Raw genomic sequence first — 17,430 nt, forward strand, 5'->3', positions numbered from 1 at the left:
CCACTCAACAAACTCTTTTAAAAATAAAAATAAAATCATCCATACAAACTCCAAAAACAATAAAGCAGAGTGCAGCTCTGGGGCATATGCTATTTCCAGCAGTTCTATATATGAGAAGTGGGTGAGACACTTCCTTAGATATCTTTGTCCCAGGCTACACACACACCCAACCACCAGCACCCATCATGATAGATGCCTGCATCATTCTGCCTAATGAAAGGGCCAGTCCTGGAAAGAACCAGCCACCAGCTTTTGTGGGCGATGGACTGTATGGTTCCACTAGCATCTAGAAGCTAAAATATTGGGGGTATTTCAGTCTGGGTTCCCTTGCCTGCCCCAAATGACAGGATTCTTGATAAATATCAGCAGTAGCTTCCCCTCTTCCAAATCTTCCATTCTAATGTATTTTGCCTTTCCTGGTTGTCAAATGAAGAGCGAACCTCACGGGAGTGACCACTTCACTTCTACACCACATGAAAATCTGCCCAATACAGCTTTATCCTAAGCATAAATATTTAGAAGGTAGTTTTCAGTAGGATTTACTTCTAGGTAAGTGTAAGTGCCAGGGGAAAAGAAATGCTCATTCATTAAGGAAACAACTCTGAACACTGTAGCGTCACCGCCATGACCCTACAGTGTACTATTTAATTGCTCGTTTTTTTAAAAAAAAAACAAGTTATAATCATAATTATGCAGCTATGCAATTACCCTAAAAATAAAATAAAATGAAGTAATTAAAGAGACCACCAGGAAACAGGAAATGCCTCCTTAAATAGGTAAAAACAGTAAAGTCATGCCTGGGACTGAAGGGAAAGCAAAGGGGGAAATGGAGGGGGTATGAGTTTCATGATGACCTAGGTCCCTTGCTCCCCCACCTGAAATCCAGTAAGAGGTGAATTTCCTCTCCACACATTCACAGTTGTTAAACCACATATTTCCTCCCCTTTCAGCCACAACATGGCTTTAATTATCAATTTCTAGTTTCCTGGTGGTGGATTCTTTCTAACTTATTTATTTGCAGTGTGGGAAGTTTCTTGTTCATTCATTTATTATTAATTTGGCCATAATTGCATGATTTATTTTTTAAATTATGTGTGTGTGTGTGTGTGCGCGCACACACAGGAAAAATCTCCAAATCACTGTAGACCAACAGATCTGAAGTAGAGCCTGAACCAATTTTGTGGTCAGTGCATATTCTCAGCCATCTCATCTGGATGCTCTATAACAAGCTGAATGAATAAATGACGACCACTATCAATTAAACGCCTTATGTGGAATCAACCAAAATGATTTTTATGATGCATCACCCCCACTCTATATCTGTTCAGCCAGATAAGTAACTTCAGGAGTGGGAAAATCCTTCCAGTGTTCTGTACCTGCAGGCAGTGTAAACGGCAAGCTGTCTCTTAAAAATTACAAGGTGTTATATTTTTCATTGTAACTGCTGCTCATTTAATTTCATAGTAACTCACAAGATCATACAAATTCTCAGAAAATAGTTTCCACTGAGGTAAGATTCAATGTGCAGCTTATTATCTGCTTTCACGTGCTGGGATCTGCAACACACCTGTCATGCCAAACAGTGAAACAAAACAGTATTGTCTTAATTCATTTGCAAGCCATTTCCCATGTACCAATCTGCCATGTGCCTCAGCTGTAATGTTCAACACCAATGCCTCATGTAGCTGAGGATTTCCTTTGTACAGTCAGTGCGAGGAAGAACAAATTGTGGAAGCCTTTTAGTGACATGTGCAAACATCCACCAGAGACTCAGCTGAAACTATTCAACTCAATTTCTTACTTTGACCCAAACCACTTTTGAAAATCATGTTTCCAGATGTGAAAGGCTCAGCACATTAACCTTGCTGCAAACAGCCAGCCCTCTGCCATCTGTTTTTACAGCACAGACAACCGGTAGAATTGCTATAGTCATAGAAGTGGTTGAAATGAGACGCAACAGGCAAGATCGTATTCTACCATAATTTTTCCCCCCTAGTGCATCAAATGGGCCTTTCAGCAAAATTATAGGCAGGAAACTAGATGGAATTTTAGTATTTGCATTTAATCCCTTGCTGCCATAATACAGAGTTCAGGACCTAAGTTTTGTACAGGAGTTCATGAACTTCATTTGGCTACCTTGTCAACACTGCTGATTTTTCACTTTCTCTATTTTATATTGGTAATGATTACCCCACTCTTGAGCACACAGGACTCTCATAGTGGATTAAAATTAAAGTAATAATGATATCCTGCCCACAGGCAACCCCATCCCTCCCAACCCCAGTTCTCTGCTATGTCCATTATCCATTATGATGTGGATCCCAAAAGACTATTATTTCACTTAACAGAAAACCTCAGGGAAATCTGTATGCAGGCCAAGAGTACATATTGTAAGGACTGTGGGTTGCTTCCAACCCAGAAAGGATTTCTACCAACAACAACTCATCTCATACAAAAAGAGGATATTTGTTTTTCCCTAGAGAATAAAAGGAATTACAGTGAGAAGTAAAATGACTAGAGGTGGTCTGCAGGCCCTAAAATTCCCAGCAGTTATTAGCAAATACATTTTCATATAGCAAAAGCCAGATACTGCACAGAGAAGGTGCAAGGTGGATGCCATTATACAGGTATATGAACCCACATCACAAGATGACCACCAACGGGTGGGCATGAAACAATATCAGCTGCACAAATTTAATTATAAATGCATTTGCACATGTGATACAGTAAAACTACTCACATAGTGCTAATTATACCTGAAAATAAGGCAGCCCCTAGAGCTCTTCTATTTCAGAGTTTTAGTCTGCAGTATTTTTCATAGATGAAAGAAACAGTTCTTCCCAATACCAGGTGCAGGCCTTGGGACACACAGCCAACACCTAAAAGGCATCTACCTCACATTCACCACAGGTGGAGGAAGAACATCTTGCATCATCTAACAATCAACTCCTCTTACCTCATAGAGTGTAATTATCCCATTAGTCTCATTTGGTGGCTTCCACTGAACGTAGATCTTCTCTTCAAAAGGACCACCCTGAATTGATTCAAGGGGAACAGGTCCAGGAACTAGGAAGGACATGAGAAAAAGCAGTTATTGTTTACAATACTTATACCTTCTTCTTCTAAAATTTCCACCCACAAGAAAGAAGTATTCAGAATTGCTCAGGTCATCTACTTAAATAGGGCATTCAGGCTAGTTGCAAGATTGTGATAGAAATATTTATTATTATAATATTTTATTATTCTTATTATTGCCTCCCTTGCGTTTTGTGGCTGTCTGTGTGTGTGCATGTGTACACACTGATAGTCACAACTTGTGTTTTAACCATTTTAACATTTTAAGTCATTAGCGCTTTCTTTTTTCCTTACCATCCTCCTCAGTTTGAACTACCAGCTCTTCACTCTCCATCTTGCCCTCTGGGTTTGAAAGAGCCAACCTCAGTCGGATAGTCATGAATGGCCGCAGTCCCCGCAAAGTATAGTGTGATGATGTCTGAATTAGTTCCTCTGCCTCATATTTCTGCTGGTTGAACACATACTGGTAATGGACTGTCAGGTTATAGCTGTGGCAACGAGTCACAGCATATCCGAAGGGCTCCCACTGCAAGGTCAGCTGCCGAGATCGGATGTCAACAACCTCCACATTCTGTGGACCGTGTACAGGATCTGTGGAGCAAGCATGTGGTCTTTAGGTAAGTAGGCATCCAACAGGTACACTTTTCTCTCTTCTTGTATGCTAAGTTTGCTGGTAGAAATATATTAAGTTTACTTAAATAAATAATAGTTGTTCTATTTAAATACTTGATGAAAAACTCAGTTATTTTGGTCAGAGAGACAATTAATCATAGGGAAGAAAAGCTGGAGGACTCATAGGATGGGATTGCCTGGGTCAAAGAATGGTCAATAATGTCACTTATTATATTTTTGTACCACAGAAGTTGCCATTTGAATTTCTTCGTCAGGGATCAAAATGCCTTGGGTACTCTCAGGGGAATCATGAATTCGTATTATAAAACAGTTTAATGTACAAAATAATGAAAAGCACACAATGCATAATAAAACAACACTAGCATAAAGCAAAATTTCCTACCTGCACCATGACCAGTAACAGTTGACTAATATCACTAGTATGAGGATGCAGAAAACTTTTAATACCAGAAATGTATTTTTAACTTCACCAAATTCCTGTGGTTTCTACGACCGTGTGTGCAAAATGCTTTGAACAAATGACAGTGAACCTGTAGGGTGTTGCTTGACTCATTCCGTGAAGCCTATGCAGACATAATCATCTGCAGACATATTAGCACAGTGAATCTTCTTCAGTCCTTATAACATCTTGTTGTTTGGATTAGGTAAATAGTTTCCTTCCAGCACTAACGTGCATTAAGAATGTTTGGTGTACACTAACAGGGCTACTGAACTCATTTAAATAGATGTCCTGGTGCTTTTCAGCCATCGTTCTTGTATGGAGGTAATTTAGAAGAGAAAAGTAATTACAAGGAGACAAAATTGCATTCTCTTTGGCTTTCTGTGACCTCTGCAAAATGTAACCTGGTCATAATTTACTCAGATTTGCTGCCTCATTATGCATCCAAGCCACAATGCAAGTTCATGTGGTGAACAGAGAGCCAACAATATATGGGATTTTTAAAATAAGATCAACAAATGGAGCTCGGTTTGAAGCAGCTGAAGCCCCGTGCAGAAGATAAATGCTGTTTATGTGCGTGCCTTAAGGATTATCTCCATTGGATTTGCTCCTTCAACATGCCTGACTGCCATCACTGGATGTGAGATCTGAAGAAGAGCCAACACACATTCAGCCCAACCAATGCTGAATTTACGTATAAGCTAAACAAGCTATAGCTTAGGACTCCACTCTCTTGGGGCCCCTCCCAAAATGTACTTCTTAATTGTATTTCACTATTAATGCAGTTCTACCTCTGGTTACAAACTTAATTTGTTCCGGAGGTCCATTCTTAACCTGAAACTGTTGTTAACCTGAGATACCACTTTAGCTAATGGGGCCTCCCACCGCGCCACCGTCGCACAATTTCTGTTCTCATCCTGAGGCAAAGTTCTTAACCTGAGGTACTACTTCTGGATTAGCAGAGTCTGTAACCGGAGGTGTTTATAACCTGAGGTACCACTGTATACTTCTTCTTAATTGTATGCCAGTTCAACAATTACTTTGATAAAATACATATTTTGTTATGTGCAAATGGCTTTAGATACCTATTAGGTCCAAAAATTACCATATAACATATATTCAACACCAAAAACAGCAACCATTTGTTGTTGACAAAGGACAGCTGGACATATAAAGGGCCCCATTACCTTCAGTAGTTTAGGGCCTCATCAAATCTGCACATGTGCTTCTCTTCCTTAAAAACTGGATGGTACTTATCATGTGGTTAGAGTCTATGATAACAACACTCACATGAATGTTTAAGAAGAGGGAATACATCCAGTTAAGTGATACTTAATCTCCAGGATGACTGAGATTATAAAATCAAGTTTCAGATTGAGACAAAGGGTGAATGTGTATGTGAGAATGACTAACAGAAATACACATTCTAATTGTTGTTGTTGTTGTTGTTGTTTAGTCATTTAGTCGTGTCCAACTCTTCATGACCCCATGGACCAGAGCACGCCAGGCACTCCTGTCTTTCAGTGCGTCCCGCAGTTTGGTCAAACTCATGTTAGTTGCTTCGAGAACACTGTCCAATCATGTTGTCCTCTGTCGTCCCCTTCTCCTTGTGCCCTCCATCTTTCCCAACATCGGGGTCTTTTCCAGGGAGTCTTCTTTTCTCATGAGGTAGCCAAAGTATTGGAGCCTCAGCTTCAGGATCTGTCCTAGTGTGCACTCAGGGCTGATTTCCTTCAGAATGGAGAGGTTTGATCTTCTTGCAGTCCATGGGACTCTCAAGAGTCTCCTCCAGCAACATAATTCAAAAGCATCAATTCTTTGGTGATCAGCCTTCTTTATGGTCCAGCTGTCACTTCCATACATCACTACTGGGAAAACCATAGCTTTAACTATATGGACCTTTGTTGGCACGGTGATGTCTCTGGTTTTTAAGATGCTGTCTAGGTTTGTCAACACTTTTCTCCCAAGAAGCAGGTGTCTTTTAATTTCGTGACTGCTGTCACCATCAACAGTTACAGGTAGGTAGCCGTGTTGGTCTGCCATAGTAAAAAAAAATAATAAAAAATAATAATAATAAAATCCTTCCAGTAGCACCACTTAGGTCTCTAAGGTGCTACTGGAAGGATTTTTTATTTTTTATTTAGTTTTGACCATCTACAGTGATCATGGAACCCAAGAAAGTTAAATCTATCACTGCCTCCATTTCTATTTGCCCCTTCTATTTGCCAGGAGGTGATGGGACCAGTGGCCATGATCTTAGTATTTTTGATGTTGAACTTCAGACCATATTTTGCGCTCTCCTCTTCTAATTCTAATTATAAGTGGCTTATTTTTAACATGCTTTGAATTGCATTACTTGTTGTTTCTGTCTTCCATTAGAAAGAAAGCATGCAAGCTTTCGCCGTATGACCCCAACAGCCCATTTGTGAATATCTTAACTTTTTGAACATTAAAGTGTTGCGTGTTGTCCTTGAAAGGCTCTCAGAGCAGCTTACAAAAAATAAGATGCACCTGCCCCGCAGGCTCACAATCTAAAGATCGTTGGCACATGAGGAAAAAGGAAGGGGAGAGAAGAGGAGAAAGCAAATTCCAGCACATGCCAGTGTTCATGGTAGTTTGTGGCTGTGTTTCACTTCAGAGGAGCAGTCCCTTCCCAGAAGCACTCTTCATCCCCAAATCATATCCAGTGGCAACATCCAGGCTAGGAAGTCAGGGCAACTCTTGCCACCCAGTTCTTCCTGAGAGAGCTGGCTTGTGACCAGCTTAAATCATCACAGGAAGGGTCTTGTTACCTTCATCCCTTGCAGATGTCAGTGGTGGAACATTATTATGAATGCAATAATATACAATATTACTGTGTGCATTTCAATACTGTGTACAGTAAAACTCAAATACTGTATTCACAAACTGTTCACAATGAGTGCACAAATGGACATGCATAACATAGTGATGGGTTATATATAATTTCCACTCATAATTCCTCTATTTCTCATAACTCTTCTGCTGACCCCCAAAACAGTACTTCTGTCTTGTCAGGATTGTTAGGCTGGTGCCATTACTGTACTCTTTTGGCACCTACTTAAAACATTTTTGTTTAAGCATATCTATCCGGACATATAGAAGTTACATGTGCTTAAATCTGTCTTTAGCTTATTATATAAGTTTAATGAGTGTTGAATGTTTTTAAATGTCCACTTTTAACTGCTTTTACTGATAATTTTAAAGAATTTCTTTCTGTAAACCTCTTTGAGGTGTTACTGCAATCAGGTGGTATATACATTTTGTTAAATAAAAATATATTTCAAGGTGCTATGAAATTATATCGCCTGCTAATTCCATATTCTCCTTGTATTAATTTGTAGAAGCAAAATATATAAGATATTATTATTATTATTATTATTATTATTATTATTATTATTTGTACCCTGCCCATCTGGCTGGGTCCCCCCAGCCACTCTGGGTGGCTTCCAACAAATATTAAATACATTAAAATGCCACAGATTAAAACTTCCCTAAACAGGGCTGCCTTCAGGTATTTTCTGAATGTCAAGTAATTGCTTATCTCTTTGACCTCTGATGGGAGGGCGTTCCACAGGGCGGGTGCCACTACTGAGAAGGCCCTCTGCCTGGTTCCCTATAGCTTTGCTTCTCACAGTGAGGGAACTGCCAGAAGGCCCTCGGCGTTGGATCTCAGTGTCTGGGCTGAACGATGGGGGTGGAGATGCTCCTTCAGGTATACAGGACCGAGGCCGTTTAGGGCTTTAAAGGTCAGCACCAACACAGCACTTTGAATTGTGCTCGGAAACGTACTGGGAGCCAATGTAGATCTCTCAGGACCAGTGTTATGTGGTCCCGGCAGCCACTCCCAGTCACCAGTCTAGCTGCCACATTCTGGATTAATTGCAGTTTCCAGGTCACCTTCAAAGGTAGCCCCACATAGAGCTCATTGCAGTAGTCCAAGCAGGAGATAACCAGAGCATGCACCACTCTGGCGAGACAGTCTGCAGGCAGGTAGGGTCTCAGCCTGCGTACCAGATGGAGATGGTAGACAGCCGCCCTGGATACAGAATTAACCTGCACCTCCATGGACAGCTGTGAGTCCAAAATGACTCCCAGGCTGTGCACCTGGTCCTTCAGCGGCACAGTTACCCCATTCAGGACCAGGGAGTCCTCCACACCTGCCTGCCTCCTGTCCCCCCAAAACAGTACTTCTGTCTTGTCAGGATTCAACCTCAATCTTTTAACCGCCATCCATCCTCCAACCACCACCAGGCACTCACACAGGACCTTCACCGCCTTCACTGGTTCTGATTTGAAAGAGAGGTAGAGCTGGGTATCATCCGCATACTGATGAACACCCAGCCCAAACCCCCTGGTGATCTCTCTCAGCGGCTTCATATAGATATTAAAAAGCATGGGGGAGAGGATGGAACCCTGAGGCACCCCACAAGTGAGAACCCAGGCACCCCACAAGTGAGAACACTCTCCCCCCACCACCACTTTCTGAACATGGCCCAGGAGGAAGGAGTGGAACCACTGTATAACAGTGCCCCCAGCTCCTAACCCCTCTAGCCGGTCCAGAAGGATGTTATGGTCAATCAAAGGCCGCTGAGACATCCAGCAGAACTAGGAAACAGCTCTCACCTTTGTCCCTAGCCCGCTGGAGATCATCGACCAGCGCAACCAAGGTAGTTTCAGTCCCATGATGAGGCCTGAATCCCAATTGGAAGGCATCCAAATGGTCCGCTTCTTCCAGGCATGCCTGGAGTTGTTCAGCAACCACCCACTCAATCACCTTGCCCAAGAATGGTAGATTTGAGACTGGGCAATAGTTGGCCATATTGGCTGGGTCTAAAGATGTTTTTTTAAATATAATAATAATAACCCCACACAAAGAAACAAAACTAAGGAAACCTGTAGACATCTGTCCTAAAAACCACATGTGACATGAAGAAGAAAATCTAAAAATTCTTACGGAAGAGAACAAGCAAAACATTGTTTTTACTTCTGCTCATGCACAAGGAATAGATTTTTTGAGCAGCTGGTGTGCTGTTTCTATCTATGAAATAGATGACCATTTTTTTAAAAAGCTTCAATATAGTCACATTTATTTTGAAGCCTGTTTTAACAAATACAAATTTGGCTCAACATTCTAAATATGCAAAATGATTTTATCTTGCATGGATGGGAAAAAGGCCCGGTGTGCTGCTATTTAAAGAAGTGTTTAATTTATTTTTATTTTTAAAGTATCTTGTGTGCTGCACTTCTGGGCAAAGCCAGAACAAATCACAACATTATAAAACAGTACAGACAGGGTTAGGGCTGTCTTAAGCATATGTGGCGCTGGTATGCAAAGATCTGGCCAGCGCCCCCCCCCCCAGGTTGCCCTGTCCCAGGTGCGCAGGAGGGCAGAGTTGGCCGGCCGCTTCAATGTTTTGCTGGCTCAGTCGCCCCTGAACTCACGGCGCAGAGCTGTCTGCAGCAGAAGAGCCCACTGTGGCACTCCAATCAATGGGCGGGCTCTTCCCCAGACTCAACTCTTGTGCACTGGACTCTTGGCCTGGCACCCCTGAGAGCCCAGCGCCTGGGTGGCCCACACCCCTAGCTCCAATGGGTAAGACGGCCCTGGATAGGGTAAAATTCAACATAGCACTAAGGAGATTGTTCCATCAGTGGAAGCATTTCTGCCTGCTCACCAGAATGGACTCCTCTTTCCTCTCCATTCACTCTCTTTTAAGGGTTCTCCTAACTCTCCAGAGCAGATTTGGTGGAGATGCAAGAAATGTGTGAGGGGAGAAGCCCCAGTATGCTCGTTTGCGTCCATGCACTTGCTTTTGCTACCAGAACTGGACAGTTGAATATGCCCCATATAAAATAAACAGGACAACAACAATGATGCTAGCAATCTTAAAAACCTAAGCCAGCTGGAATGGTTTACAAATATCAATATAAATTACTACCCGACCAACAGAAATGTCAATACTGAAATAACCAATGCTAAGATAGCAGCTTTTAAGAGGAAGTGTTTTGAGAGAGAGAGGCTTTTAAGACTGACTTAAAAATTAACAGCCTTGAGGCAATACACATCTCTGGTCACACCCACACCACACATTTAACACACTTCTTATACCACTTCACCAGCCATGGCTTCTCCCAGAGAATCCTGTGAACCATCCTTTGTTAGAGCTGCTGGGAATTGTGGCTGTGAGGGGTGTCCTAGCAACTCTTAACACCCTTAACAAACCATAGTGCCCAGCTGGCTGGGGTTGATGGGAGCTACAATTCAACAGTATCTGGAAAGTTCCCCATCTCTGCTCTAGAATATGCAACAGCTGTATTCAAAAAGGACAACTAAATAAGGCCTGCCTACCGGAATAGGCATTTGGACTAATCACAAGGAGGCAAGTGTGGAAATGTACTGCCACCCAGCTTAAATCACAAGGAGGATAAAGAGAATACAAGCATTTGGACCATCCTACCTGCCTGAGACTTTGGTACCTGAAAAAACACACACCTGTTCCCACATCCACCTGTCTGGGAGCTTAGGTCAGCAGATGAGGCTTTCCTCGGGTACCACCAAATTCAGGTGGTTGACAACCAGAGAGGTTGAGTTTTTAATTGTGGAACCCCCCAATTGCTTGTATATTGCATGGCCTGTACACTCCACCTACTCAAAGCTATTTGGTCCTGATAGCGGTAGCCAGGTATCCCTTCACCTGGATGTCCAAGGCCAGACATAGGCAACCTTCGGCTCTCCAGGTGTTTTGGACTACAATTCCCATCATCCCTGACCACTGGTCCTGTTAGCTAGGGATCATGGGAGTTGTAGGCCAAAACATCTGGAGAGCCGAAGGTTGCCTATGCCTGTCCAAGGCTGTCAAGGACAAGGTTGCGAGCGAGTCTTCTAGGACCTTGAGCCTGGGTTGTTTACAAACCGGTTTGTGCAGACTAGGCTCAGGGAATTAAGAATCCTGTTTTGTTTGAAGCAAGGGTTGCTATTTCTTCAAGTGTCATTCCGAGCATCTGCCCAAATGTAACTAAACAATATTTAAATCCACATGCTTCAGTTAAACGAGTGCAGGTTTCTCATGCAGAGACTGATAGCTTTTCCAACCCCATGGTTCCTGTAATACTGCACAAAGCACAACAGAATAAGCATGTAAAGCAATTAATCAAAGAGGGATTCTTAGCATGACTTTTCTAGAAATAAAAAAAAGAGAGAGAAAGATGAGAACTAAGATCAATCTCTCTATTTTCTTCTTCTCCTGGTTGACATTAAAAATTGCTTTCTACACCATCCTTTTATTTATCACAGATGTCTGGCTTACAAAATGTGAACAATAAATATTTCGGCAACCAACTAACAGGCAATTAAAAGTGTACATTTCTGCAAGAAGAGCAACCTCCTGAAGAACAAAGACAGTGACAGAGCACTTCATGGCGAAGCAAGTGAAGCAACGAAAGTGTCACATGATTCAAGCACCCTTTTCCACTTGCCTATTTCCCACCTGTAGTCAAAGGCAGCAGCTCAAACAGTGGTGACCCTTGTCCTCCAGAACAGGAATCAACCACCGTAAATTCCACAGCCAAAGTCTGCCCAAGCTGTGATTCTTCAAGGCAAGTGCAGCCCAGTAGCAATATTTGATGTCCCTCTGTGGGGTTAATAAACCTGCGTGTTTTAGTTTTTGCTAGTTGTTGGTTGCCAAGCACCTCATAAGTCACAGGCTGTGGCCAGTAAGCTGCATTTAGCTTTGCAGAAAACAGTTTATTGTGCATACCCAAACTGTAGAGCACCGGTAGTCATATAGGCTGAGTAACTTTGAGCTACCCATTGGTGATTTAATTTCCCCTCCCTAGTGGGTTCCTCTGATTTCTTTTTCCTTTTGTTAGTGACCAGTGCCTGTCTTAAATTTTGTTACTGTGCAGCGCTTTCTTCTGTATAAATCATATCGTTAGCTATAAATCATAATCGTTAGCTATCTGTTATTAATTACTCATAATGATTATGCAACATTGCACTTACCCAGGCCTATAATACTTCCTAGGTCCCGTAAGCAGCATTTACTACTTTCAGATGGCCTTTTCCGCGTTTAAGAAGGTGTGTTCATATGACCAGCAGCCATGTATACTGGTGGTTCCTTCAAAACTATTCTGCAGAAAACCACCCCACATGAACATCCATCATTATTTGAACCCAGACCCTGGGATCATCATCTGAGGCCCTTCTTCGTGTGATGCCTCTGCGAGAGATCGGGAGGGCATCTAAACTGTGGGGAGCATTTAAACTGTGGGGAGCATTGTTTTTGTTTGTTGCTATGGAATGTATTTTTGTGTTTTTATATGGTAGACCAGTGTTTTTCAACCACTGTTCCGCGGCACACTAGTGTGCCGCGAGATGTTGCCTGGTGTGCCGTGGGAAAAATTGAAAAATTACTTTATATATAATATAGGCACAGAGTTAAATTTTTTAACATTTTCTAATGGTGGTGTGCCTCGTGATTTTTTTCATGAAACAAGTGTGCCTTTGCCCAAAAAAGGTTGAAAAACACTGTGGTAGACCACCCTGAGATCTTTGAATGAAGGGCAGAATTGAAAATAAATTAAATAATATAGTGGCTTAACGTGCAGCATCTATCTATCTATCTATCTATCTAATCACTATTAAGCTGGATCGATCTGAAACACATAAGTTACTGTCAACTGCACATCTAATGATACCCAGTAGAATTTACCCAAGTCAAGGCATTCTATGTCCCCTGCTCAGTTTCTTAGACATGGAGTGGGGGCAAGCATCAATATGTGAGGTGCATTCATCTCTTTTTTTAGCAGTATTATATATTGATCTGAGAGACCAAAGGTGAAGAAGAGTTCTCTTTAAAAGCTATTCCATATGTCACGCTCATTTCTTTTCCTTCCGAATCGTCCCTGTGTAACTTACTGGAAGGAAACAGAATTTAATCAGTAGGCATCTACACCATTAATAAACTGTGCTGCGTGCCATCGACAGGGTCACAAAAGATGGGCTTTGGGGGGCTCAGTGCAATATGGACATCTTCTACTCAGTAGTGCTGTTTCATTAGTGACAGGAACAATTTCTTGCAATTAGACTCCTGCAGCAGGTAGTTAACCTAAAGGGCAGTGGCTGATTGTCTCCATTTAGCTCCGTTGCTCAGCTGAAGCCTCTCGTTCAGAGCACTATGCTTTGATAGGAGCTCTGCCTTCCCTCCCCCTCTGCTTGCCTGGCAGTAGGAGACAAAGCAGATAGCTGTTATTAACAAGAGCCTAAATCAAAATTCCCAATCCCACAGCTTGCTACAAACCAGAAATCTCAGAACAGGGAAGAAACAAGAAAGAAAATCATCTTCATCCATCAAAAAGGAATGTTAAGAAAAAGGGATAACAGAAAGTGGGATGCTTCTAACTGTATCAGATTCACAATGGTCAACTTTTTTCTTGAGATGATAATGAGGTCATCAGTGTAAGGGGAAATCAGGGCCTTCAAAGACAATATTATAGCACGAGAGATACAATTAAGGCATAAGGAGGGGTAATTGGCTTCAGCTAACCAAAAAGAGCTTCAGCGTCACACAGAAAGTAAAGACAGAAAATCACGTTAGCCCATAAGAATCTCTAAATCCACAACAGGGCAATGCCTTAATTAGGCCAACCAAAGTATCACAAAACAGTGTGCAAATTTTCAAATTCTCTGGTACTCTTAGTCAAGCTAGGTGGTAAGCAGTGCAATGCGGGGAGAAGAAAGAAAAGGGGTTTGGGCTGTTGTTGGAACCATCTGGTCCATCTTAATATGCAGCAGCAGGAGAGATAGCAGACATATAAATGCAGGCTTTTCGGTTCCATGTAAGGTTGCACAAAAACCAGCTGGGGCCAAGAAGCATAACAATGGCCAATTCTCTATGTCTGAAAACACAAAAGAGAACTCACTGTTGCCCAGCACTGTCTCCATATTTTGGCAAATATCAGCCATTGTGACATTGTTCCTAGCAGGTCTTGGTGCAACCAGGTATGCCCATAATCACCATAGCTGTCAACTTTTCCCATTTTTAAAGGGAAAATTCCCTTATTCCGAATAGGATTCCTCGCAAGAAAAGGGAAAAGTTGACGGCTATGATAATCACACACCACTTCTCTCCCCACCCACACTTTTGCTAAGAGTTCATGACACTCTAAATGAATTATTCACTTCCAATAAATCATTAGCGGAAATTTATAAATATCTATTAGCATGGGAATTAAAAGATGAGGAAGTGAAATGTGTGATGACAAAATGGGCCCAAGATTTAGGAAGACCAATCTACAGAGTGCAATGGGATATGATATGATGAAATTAGTTTATAGATGGCACTTAACCCCAGAGAAAATAGCAAAACTTTCTAAGACGCAATCGGTGGATTGTTGGAAGTGCCATGAAAAAATAGGCAGTTATTTTCATTGCTGGTGGAAATGTTCAAAGATTTTTGGTTTTTGGAGTGAAATATACGAAAGATTAAAGAAGATGCTTAAGTGTACGTTTGGGAAAAAACCAGAGGTCTTTTTATTAAGTATAACTCCTGAAAATATTCCAGATGATAGGAAAAATATTCTTTTGTATGCGTGCGCAGCAGCCAGGTTACTTATAGCCCAAAATTGGAAAGGGGAGAAAATTCCGACAATTCAAGAATGGTTGATTAAATTAGTGGAATTCATGAATTTGGCTAAGATGATGGCAGCAATTCGAAATATATCCAAACAAAGATCTAAGGCTGAGTGGAAATATGTGGAAGACTATCTGAAAAAAGAAGGTATAAGAATGGATTTGGTGATTTGCTTAGATTGAGATATATGTGGGGAGATTTATATGAAAATGTGAGCTATTTATTTAGTTATATATTTTTAAATCATTGTATAAGGTATAGCAAGTTTTGTTTCATTATTAAGGGAAGCGATATACAGACAATTGGAAGTCAATTTTTAATTGTTATTTATAATTCTTTGCTTTTTCTGTGTGTTTTGTTTTTTCAAATATTATTTTTTGTGGATTATAACTTTGATATGGTTGTATTTTAGAAGTCTGAAATTAAATAAAGCTATTTTTTAAAAAAAAATTAAAGAATTATTCAGTCCAGGTTTGCTGCCATTGTTCACCCTGACTGCAATAAACTATGCCACTCTCTTTTGGTGTACATTTTGTACTTATTTTATTTCTTACTACTTATTACCGAGTTTGCTCTGTGAGGTCATTTTAATCGTGGTTTGATCTTGTAATATTTTTCAGCTTTCACCTGCCTGTTATTTGGATTTTTATCTGCTGCTCTGCTTCAGCTCTTCAGCTTTTATTTTTTCGAGGTTATTACTGCACAAGACTTACTGGCCCATTGCCTTCCTCCCAAAAACGGGCATGAATGTGGTAGCAGCTTCAGCACTTCATTAAATTATGTCACTACGACCATGCTGTGCTTTCTATCCCTAGCATAAAGCCTCCATACTGCACTGGGTAAGGAAGCCTTTCATTCCAAAGATCAGAACCTGACTAGACACATTTCACACTTTTAATATATTGACGGCCAATTGATTTAAAAATGAAGGACTGAAAATATAGTCTCCTCTCTTGCTTGTTTTCAGGCTGTTCTTGGGGGGAAATAACTCATTACCATGTTGTAATAAGCAAGCTGAGGTTGTATAACATATTCTATCAAATCCAGGAACTACAGAACTCCTGGTAATGAAAGCAGAGCAGAACTTATTTTTAAGATTCTCAAACCGCTGGAGGAATCAAACAGACATGAGACTTAAGACCAGAGCTCTTTTTCTGTTTTGAAAGCTAGACTATATATATTTTTAAGTGGTTTGAATTGAAAAGGAATCATACTTCCAAAAAAAAGCAAAGAAAAATATTCTCTAAATTATATGGTCACACAGAATTAGAATCTTGTGGTAGAAAAAAAGAGCAATCAGTTCTTTAAAAAATAGATTAAAAATTCCATGTTCACATCCCTTGTATTCATTTCAGTCAGTTTTCCTTCTCTTTGAACCTTGGGTATGAAATGTTTTGTTGACCATAAATGCAAGGAGAAGGGTTAGGAATGCTGTTTGTTTGAGCAATGTATAAACTACAGTTTTATATACACAACTGATGCCATATTTTACAGATAGTATAAGAAACACAAAATAAACAAAGAATATAATCTTCTACTGATTTGGTCTAGAAGTATGTGAATTTTGAGTTAAAAACAGACAGAGTTCTATCAGGCAGAAAATTAGTCTTTCAGCTGTGAGCCATGAGGATTCAAAGCTTATATTTATTTTGACCCCCATTCACAAAAGGTATTTAAATTCTAATATTTCCCTTCCATTCATTTGAAGGGCTTTTTACGTAGCTGTGAGGATGCGGCGTTCTTCATAATTCACAACTGCCACATTTGAGGCCAGGAAATCATCTCTCCTCTAGGCCAAACTAACTGACAATGTTGGTTATTTTGTTCATTATATGTGGATAATCTCACTTGTGCGAGCTATTATCTCCCCAAACCTGTTACACTCCAGATGTTTTGGACTACAGTTCCCATCATCCTTGACCATTTTCCATGCTGGTTGTAACTGATGGAAATTGGAGTCCATAACACCTGCAGGAGACCAGGTTGGAGAAGGTTGACGGTATACCATGAAGCTACCACTGACATGGGCAGTTTTATTCACACCTCTGCTTCCTGCTAGGTATGATCTAGATCAGGCATAGGCAAACTCAGTCCTCCAGATGTTTTGAGACTAAAATTCTCATCATCCCTGACCACTGGTCCTGTTAGCTAGGGGTGATAGGAGTTGTAGTCTCAAAACATCTGGAGGGCCGAGTTTGCCTATGCCTGATCTAGATGATGTAGATTAGGCCTGGGGCACATGCGATCGGCATGGGAAGAGCATCTTTTACAAATGAATCCTTTAAGAACATGACCACAAGTGGCAACTTATATGGCTATAATTCAGCTTGGATCCATTTAAATACATTTTAAATTAGGAGCCATTCAAAAACACTGAATTTTTTTTTGTACGTTCCCCCTCCCATATACAGTATATTAGTCTGTTGTTAACCTCATTGTAGCTATTATATAAAGATTTAAAAATAGCTCAATCCTTTGTCAAACCCAACACTCTAGTGCTCTCTAACCACAAAAGAACAAAAAGAACAATTAAAAATAAACCAGCACCCATCAACAATAAAAGATAATTACTGACTTTATTAAAAGCATCCATCATACATTCACCAAACTAGATATTATTTCAAAGCTAGG

General features: G+C 40.8%; 1 protein-coding gene across 12 annotated transcripts in view; it reads right to left on the bottom strand.

Moving 5' to 3' along the window:
- The window catches only part of PTPRT (protein tyrosine phosphatase receptor type T), a 582,389-nt gene that overhangs the window by 157,625 nt on the left and 407,334 nt on the right, over positions 1–17,430 (bottom strand). For all 12 annotated transcript variants that reach the window (XM_033153370.1, XM_033153371.1, XM_033153372.1 and 9 more), the window contains exons 8-9: positions 3,370–3,666; positions 2,957–3,066 (exon numbers count right to left, since the gene is read on the bottom strand). In XM_033153370.1, the coding sequence (XP_033009261.1) occupies positions 2,957–3,066; positions 3,370–3,666 (407 nt within the window). The remainder of the gene's footprint in view (positions 1–2,956; positions 3,067–3,369; positions 3,667–17,430) is intronic.

The sequence above is a fragment of the Lacerta agilis genome, chromosome 6 (genome assembly GCF_009819535.1).
Source record: "Lacerta agilis isolate rLacAgi1 chromosome 6, rLacAgi1.pri, whole genome shotgun sequence".
NCBI lineage: Eukaryota > Metazoa > Chordata > Lepidosauria > Squamata > Lacertidae > Lacerta > Lacerta agilis.